At 62.5% G+C, this 7,642-nt stretch overlaps 1 protein-coding gene across 4 annotated transcripts in view; it reads left to right on the top strand.

The window, feature by feature from the left end:
* UNC5A (unc-5 netrin receptor A) overlaps window positions 1-7,519 on the top strand; it is a 71,361-nt gene extending 63,842 nt beyond the window's left edge. For 2 of the 4 annotated variants that reach the window (XM_034961041.3, XM_034961042.3), the window contains 9 exons: window positions 588-776; window positions 884-1,186; window positions 3,813-3,900; window positions 4,156-4,324; window positions 4,515-4,748; window positions 4,864-5,013; window positions 5,095-5,259; window positions 5,930-6,108; window positions 6,340-7,519. In XM_034961041.3, the coding sequence (XP_034816932.1) occupies window positions 588-776; window positions 884-1,186; window positions 3,813-3,900; window positions 4,156-4,324; window positions 4,515-4,748; window positions 4,864-5,013; window positions 5,095-5,259; window positions 5,930-6,108; window positions 6,340-6,505 (1,643 nt within the window). In that variant the 3' untranslated portion in view covers window positions 6,506-7,519. The other 2 variants (XM_034961039.3, XM_034961040.3) reach the window with 1 other exon arrangement.
* The last annotated feature ends 123 nt before the right edge of the window (window positions 7,520-7,642 follow it).

Consider the following 7,642-nt stretch of genomic DNA (forward strand, 5'->3'; position numbering starts at 1 on the left):
GTGTCAATTCCTTTCTGATGGACATTTCTTCCATTTATGCAAAACCCTTCTAAAATCAATATAGCTTCCTCCAAGCAGTCAATCACCCCCTCCCCAGACCTGCCCCAGGCCTTGGGGAGGCAGACAGAGAGAAGGGCCCCCAAACCCCTGCTCCTAGTCTAGGCACTGACCTGGAACCACACAGGAGGCAGACCCCGTGCTCTGGGGATCCCAAGAGTTCACCCCCAGCCCAAGCTGCCCTTGTCCCAGAAGAGCAGGCAGCAGGTTCAACCTAGCAGCCAGGCACCAGGTTATCCGCTCTGGGGAAGTAGCTCTTCCCCTCCTCCATCCTCCAGGCAGCAGACTCAGCTGGGATCTCAAGCCCACGAGGAATGTGATTTGCTCAGAGTCACACAGCACAGTAATGGCAAATACAGGGCTGGGATGCACACGCACGGACTCCATGCTCCCTGCCACAAGCGTCTGCTCCCTAGCTAGTGCAGATGCCCCGGGGTGCAGACCTCATCCTCCTGGGGTGCAGACCACTGACCTCTCCTTCCCAGACTCCTACACCCCTGCCCCCACCAAGGCCGTGCTGTCTCCCGCAGCTGCTTCTGGCCCTGAGGACGTGGCCCTCTATGTGGGCCTCATCGCCGTGGCCGTCTGCCTGGTCCTGCTGCTGCTTGTCCTCATCCTCGTTTATTGCCGGAAGAAGGAGGGGCTGGACTCAGATGTGGCTGACTCGTCCATTCTCACCTCAGGCTTCCAGCCCGTCAGCATCAAGCCCAGCAAAGCAGGTGAGGGGCCCCGTGCCCCCAGCACTCCTGCCCCAGCTCCCACGCCAAGGGCTGCTGGGGCAGGGATGCCCTAGGTGCCATTGCCTGAGTCTGTCTTTATCCTGCAGACAACCCCCATCTGCTCACCATCCAGCCGGACCTCAGCACCACCACCACCACCTACCAAGGCAGTCTCTGTCCCCGGCAGGATGGGCCCAGCCCCAAGTTCCAGCTCACCAATGGGCACCTGCTCAGCCCCCTGGGTGGTGGCCGCCACACACTGCACCACAGCTCTCCCACCTCTGAAGCCGAGGAGTTCGTCTCCCGCCTCTCCACCCAGAACTACTTCCGTTCCCTGCCCCGAGGCACCAGCAACATGACCTATGGGACCTTCAACTTCCTCGGGGGCCGGCTGATGATCCCTAATACAGGTAGGAAGGACCCCAGGGGGCTCTGAGAGCTCCACTTCCCTCCTGGAGGAGGACGGGACAGCCGGACATTCCTCTCGTGCCCCTCAGTGTCCCGTGACAGATCAGCAAGGAAAGGGGGTGGAGTTTTGGGGAGAACCCAGTCTTGGCTGGCACCGAGGCCATGGCCAGAGCTGTCTTCCTCTTGTTGCCTGTGGGCACAAGATAATTGTCCATTCATTTACACAGCCAAGCAGCCTACTTGTTCCAGTCTCCATGTGGGGCCCTGGGCCCAGAGGTAGGGCAAGCCCCGGCCCCAAGGAGCTTGCAACTGAGCAGGGAGACAACCAAGGGCAAACAGATGAGCACAGGCCTGGGCAGAGGCCATCCTGGAGTCCCCACTGCATCCTGGCTTCCACCCACCCCAGCACCGAAACCCTCTGAAGAACTCTTTCCATGGCTGCCTTGCAAGAAGTGGCTGCGGCCTCTGGCATGGCTGGCCACTCCCACCGGAAATTCCCAAGTCCCTCAGCTTAGATGACCCCATGCGCTCCTGGTTAGCTTGCCCCTCTCCAGCTGCCTGTTCCATAAATGTAGGTGTGCCTCCGAGCTCCCTCCCAGTGCCCTTCTCCCCGAGCGGCCTCGCCCACTCCATGGCTTTAATCGCCGTGTCTGTGCAGATAACTCCCACTCCCCCATCCTTAGCCTGCAGTTCTCCCGGGCGACAGAACTGTACACCCAGCTGCCTCCTGGCCAGCTCCATCTGGATGTCTCACATCACCTCAGACTCCTGGTGCCTAAAACAGAACCGTCTCCCACCCTCCCCCAGAGCCTCCCCATTCCTAGCTTCCCCCAGTTCACGGATCGTCTAGTTGCTTAAGCCGGAAACTTGGGGTCACCTTGACCTGCTGCTCGTCCTCTCTTGCCCCCCGCCAGCTTCAGTCCCACGCCAGTCCCTCCTCAATAGCTCCTGCCACCTCCTGCTCTTGTCCTCCCTTGCTGCCTCTCCTGACACAGGCCACCAAACCCCTTACCTGGTTCCTTGCTATAAAACTTCACCAAATGAAGCCAGAGTTGATCATGACCCTCTCGTGCTCGAATCCCTTCTGGGCTCCCCTCTGCCCCCTGCAAAGCCCACATGATACCACAGAGAAGACCTGTCCCCTGCGGGCCAGCTGCTTCAGCCTCTTCCCTCACACACATCGTCCCGCACACGGCAGCCACCATGGACTCAACATCCCCGACACACGGTGCTGCCCTCTGCATGCACCGACCCCCTGCCCCTCCCACCAGCTCAGCTGGGACTTCTCTTTTGGGTCCCCGCCTGACAGCTCTTGCCGTCTGTGCCTCACGTCCACACAGATGATAACGAACCCCTCATGGGGCTGTTGGGATGACGAGGTGAGACGGCATCTGTCAGCTCTTACAGAGACGCAGGCAAACAGTGGGGCCCGGCAGCCCTTGCTCTTCGCTCCCCAGGCCGGGGGGTGGCTGCCACTTCCCCCGCATCCTGTGCTGTGGTTGACTTGTCCTTCTCCCCTGCTGGGCTAAGAACTTCATGAGAGTGGGGTCTGTGGTTTTCCTTCGCCGTCCTGAGTACCCAGCATTAGGAGCTGATGAATGAGGATGTAAGTGCATGTACCTTCCCCATGGAGAGCCTTCCTGCGAGGATGTCTGGCATTGTCACCAACACTACAGCTGGGACCGCGGGGCAGTGCGGGCCAGTGAAGGGAGCAGTGGCTGTGACTCTGCACTCTCCGGTGAAACGGTGATACCAGCCCAGCCCTGCTCTGCACTGCCCACAAGGGAGTGTGCATTTGCTTTTGGACTTGGTGGGGTAAAGTCATGGAATTCCTCTCCCTCCCCATGTCCTGAGCTGGGAGCCCCTCCTCATGTAAGGACTCCCTGTCTGGGGGAGTCCCTGCTCACCACCTCTAGAGGAACTCCCTGGCCCCCGTCTTTGCCGGATCCTGTCCCACCATCTCCCTGTTGAACCACTCCCCTCTCTACTCACACACTGATCCTGCTTCTCCAAGACGCTGGAGCAGAGGCAAGCCAGCCGATGGGAGGGCATCCAGCCCAGGAGATAGGTTATTCAAGACCCACCCCACCTGCAGGGACCATGGCGTGGCAGAGAGTAGAAGGAGCAATGGAGAGGGGAGCTAGAGCAGGACGGGAGGGCAGTGGGGGCTCAGGCAGTGGTTCCAGAACCACCAACTTTGTAGCACTGGCTGGGCTAGAGAGGCAGTGGGGGCCAGAGGCAAAGGCCCTTCAATGCCAGGCCAGGGAGCTGGACTTCATCCCGGGGGCAGGGAAGGTTTTAAGCAAGGGATACCCTGGTCCCCCCCAGTGCCTTTCAGGGGACAAGGGAGGTCGGTACCGCATACCTTCTGTCCCCAAGTTTTCTGTGCCTGAGCTAGCCAGGCATGCTTTCCCCACCTGGGTTCCCTCAGTTGCTCATGGGGTGCCCCTGACTCAGCTTCATGCCTGTGGGGGTGGTTGGTCAGCACGGCAGTCTTTGAGGCCCCTCTGTCCCCAGGCCGGGCTGGCACCAGTCAGTCCTCACAGGAAGGCTCCTGGAGGGGCTGTGTGGTGGGGTGTTGGGTGCTTTGGCAGTGGGTAAGCCCTGGCCCTCTTCCTGCCGTTCCAGGAATCAGCCTCCTCATCCCCCCAGATGCCATACCCCGAGGGAAGATCTATGAGATCTACCTCACGCTGCATAAGCCGGAAGACGTGAGGTGTGGCCGCGGGCCCTGTTGCCGGGGGTGGGAGGGACCTGCCTGCTGCCTTCGGTCCCCAGGAAGCCCCCTGCCCACCCACTGTTGTGCCTGGCCCGAGGCGGCGGGGGAAAGAGCTGTGCCTAAGCCCCACGTGGTCCTGCAGCCCAAGCCCCTGGCCCCTGGGATGCTGCTGCCCTGCCCTTGGCCTAGCCCTCAGGACCCAGGATGGGCCACTGACACCTTTCCCTCCCCACCCATATTTCCCCACTTGAGGTTGCCCCTAGCTGGCTGTCAGACCCTGCTGAGTCCCATCGTTAGCTGCGGACCCCCTGGCGTCCTGCTCACCCGGCCAGTCATCCTGGCTATGGACCACTGTGGGGAGCCCAGCCCTGACAGCTGGAGCCTGCGCCTCAAAAAGCAGTCGTGCGAGGGCAGCTGGGAGGTGAGCAGGGAACTGACCCGGGCTCCAGAAGGGAACGTGGGCTAACTGCACGCTCCACCCGGCCTTCCACCGCTGGGTGGTCCTGAGCCGCACCCCCACCCCTCCCCAGTCTCCGGCCACTTCTTGAAGCCACAGCTGGCCCTAGGGCTCTGAGGCTGGGCCGAATTGACCCACTGACCCCTGCCCACAGGATGTGCTGCACCTGGGCGAGGAGGCGCCCTCCCACCTCTACTACTGCCAGCTGGAGGCCAGTGCCTGCTACGTCTTCACCGAGCAGCTGGGCCGCTTTGCCCTGGTGGGAGAGGCCCTCAGCGTGGCTGCCGCCAAGCGCCTCAAGCTGCTTCTGTTTGCGCCGGTGGCCTGCACCTCCCTCGAGTACAACATCCGGGTCTACTGCCTGCATGACACCCATGATGCACTCAAGGTATCTCCCGCCCCTCACCCCCGCCGCTGGGAGGCCAAGCTATGCCTGGCCCTGTGGACTGACTGCCTTGGGCGCAGTGGGGAGGGGCCTGGGCTGACCACCTGGGGCACTGCAGGAGGTGGTGCAGCTGGAGAAGCAGCTGGGGGGACAGCTGATCCAGGAGCCACGGGTCCTGCACTTCAAGGACAGTTACCACAACCTGCGCCTATCCATCCACGATGTGCCCAGCTCCCTGTGGAAGAGTAAGCTCCTTGTCAGCTACCAGGTGAGGGCCAGGGCCGTGGCCAGCGCACAAGGGGCCTGGAGCTTGGGCTCACCTGACACCTCCTCTCTGCATCCCCATCAGGAGATCCCCTTTTATCACATCTGGAATGGCACGCAGCAGTACTTGCACTGCACCTTCACCCTGGAGCGTGTCAGCCCCAGCACTAGTGACCTGGCCTGCAAGCTGTGGGTGTGGCAGGTGGAGGGCGACGGGCAGAGCTTCAGCATCAACTTCAACATCACCAAGGTGGACGGGAGGGGCTGCAGCACCGCCGTGACGTGCTCCCACTACCAACTCCCTACCAGCCCCCAAAACGCTCCTGCCCTGCCTGCCCTGCCACCCACTCTCCCTCCCGCCTGTCCCCAGGCCCACCTCCTCCTAGAAACCCCTTGGCAGCTTCCTCCCAGACTCAGAGACAGGGAGGCACAGGTGCAAATGGGAGTTGGGGAGGGGAGTGCAGGGGACATGGGAGCAGCAGGAGGGGAGACCCTGGAGGGCTTCCCTGAGGAGGAGCTTTGTACTGGGCCCCAAAGAATGAGCCAGTTTGGCTGCGGCATTAAGGGGAAGAGCATTTCTGGCAGTGAGAGCTGGGCAGGGGGGACTCAGGCCGTGAAGAGAGCTGTGTGTGTTGAGTGTCAGCAGAGGCTGGGCAGAGTGACTTGGAGGGGAGAAGGGCAGAGAGGGAGGGAGGCCACAGAGGGCTCCTCTGCTCTCTGGCTATGTGGCTTTGGGCAGGTCGCTGCACCTCTGAGCCCCAGTAAGAAGGGCCTTGGCACATGGGAGGTGCCCAGGAAGTACCAGTGCTCATGCCGCCTCCATGCTCTGGGGGAGTCTGGGAGCTCCCCCAGCAGGAGGTGGCAGTGGGCCCAGGCCTGGGGAAAGTTCTAACAGGCACCTCTTTCCCTCCCACCTCCAGGACACAAGGTTTGCTGAGCTGCTGGCTCTGGAGAGTGAAGGGGGGGTCCCAGCCCTGGTGGGCCCCAGTGCCTTCAAGATCCCCTTCCTCATTCGGCAGAAGATCATTTCCAGCCTGGACCCACCCTGTAGCCGGGGTGCCGACTGGCGGACTCTGGCCCAGAAACTCCACCTGGACAGGTGGGCGGGAGAGGGGCAGAGAGGGCCTGCGCAGGCCACCGACAGTCCTGCCCGGTGGCGGGGTGGGTGAGGTGGACAGGAGGCCCTGTGGGGCCTGTGCCGTATCTACTAGTGGCCGGGGCAGTCATTGTGTTTGGCTTCGGGGAGGCCCTGCCCTGGGGTGGGCCAGGGGGGCAGGAGGTGTCGGCTGGGGCCAGGCCAGGCTGCTGACGGCCCCCCTCCCCTCCACAGCCATCTCAGCTTCTTTGCCTCCAAGCCCAGCCCCACAGCCATGATCCTCAACCTGTGGGAGGCGCGGCACTTCCCCAACGGCAACCTCAGCCAGCTGGCTGCAGCAGTGGCTGGACTGGGCCAGCCAGACGCTGGCCTCTTCACAGTGTCGGAGGCTGAGTGCTGAGGCCGGCCAGGCCCAACACCTACACTCTCACCAGCTTTGGCACCCACCAAGGACAGGCAGAAGCCGGACAGGGGCCCTTCCCCACACCGGGGAGAGCTGCTCGGACAGGCCCCCTCCCGGCCGAAGCTGTCCCTTAATGCTGGTCCTTCAGACCCTGCCCGAACTCCCACCTCTCCATGGCCTGCCTAGCCAGGCTGGCACTGCCACCTGCTCACACTCGGCCCCAGGGCCCAGGAGGGACAGTGCCTGGAGCCTGGGCCAGGCCCAGCCCATCTGTGTGTGTGTATGTGCGTGTGATGCTACCTCTCCTCCCGTCCCTCTCCAGGGGCCCCGCATACACACGGCCATGCACGCACACACTGGGCCTGGGCCAGGGCCCCAGAGCTCCTGCCTGAGCTGGACCTTATGCAAACATTTCTGTGCCTGCTGGGTAGGGGCACGTCTGAGGGGCCCTGCTCCAAGCCTGCAGGACCGAGGGCCACAGCCGGACAGGGGGTAGCCCCTGGATTCAGGCACACGACCACCACACGAGCACGTGCCACGCACGCCTCGTGTGCTCATCTCACACACAACCCCCTCCCGGGTCATGCAGACACCCCCCAACCACACACATCTCATGCTGTACACCTGAGGCTGCTCACGTCTCATGCCCAGTGTTGGTGCACATTTGCCTCTCACATGCTGCCCTCTCCACCCACCCAGGGACACCCCACGGCTCCTCCCTGCCCCTGCCCCTCCCCCAGCCTCGAGGTGCCCTGCCCGGCGGGGCCTGTGAATATGCAATGGGAGTCCCGGGCTGTACAGTGGCGAGTGTGTGTGGCGTGGCGTGCCCGTCCCCAGGGCTGGCTGGTGCCCCACGCGGGGCCTGTCATGTGAAGCTCGTGTCCTGACTTTGTCTTAAGTGCATTCACGCACTTACTCTTGGCCTTATGTACACAGCCTTGCCCGGCCGCCGGGGCACATAGGGGTTTTATCGGACGTGAATGTAAATAAATTATATATATATATTGCTAACCTGAGTGCTACTTCTCTCGGGGAAAGCCAGGGAGCAAGGCCAAATGGCCGCAGAGGGGTCACACATGGGATGTCCCAGGAGTCCTGGGTGGCTGGGCCTGGCTGGGAAACAGGCGGACCCCG

This window comes from Pan paniscus, chromosome 4, assembly GCF_029289425.2.
Source record: "Pan paniscus chromosome 4, NHGRI_mPanPan1-v2.0_pri, whole genome shotgun sequence".
Classification (NCBI taxonomy): domain Eukaryota; kingdom Metazoa; phylum Chordata; class Mammalia; order Primates; family Hominidae; genus Pan; species Pan paniscus.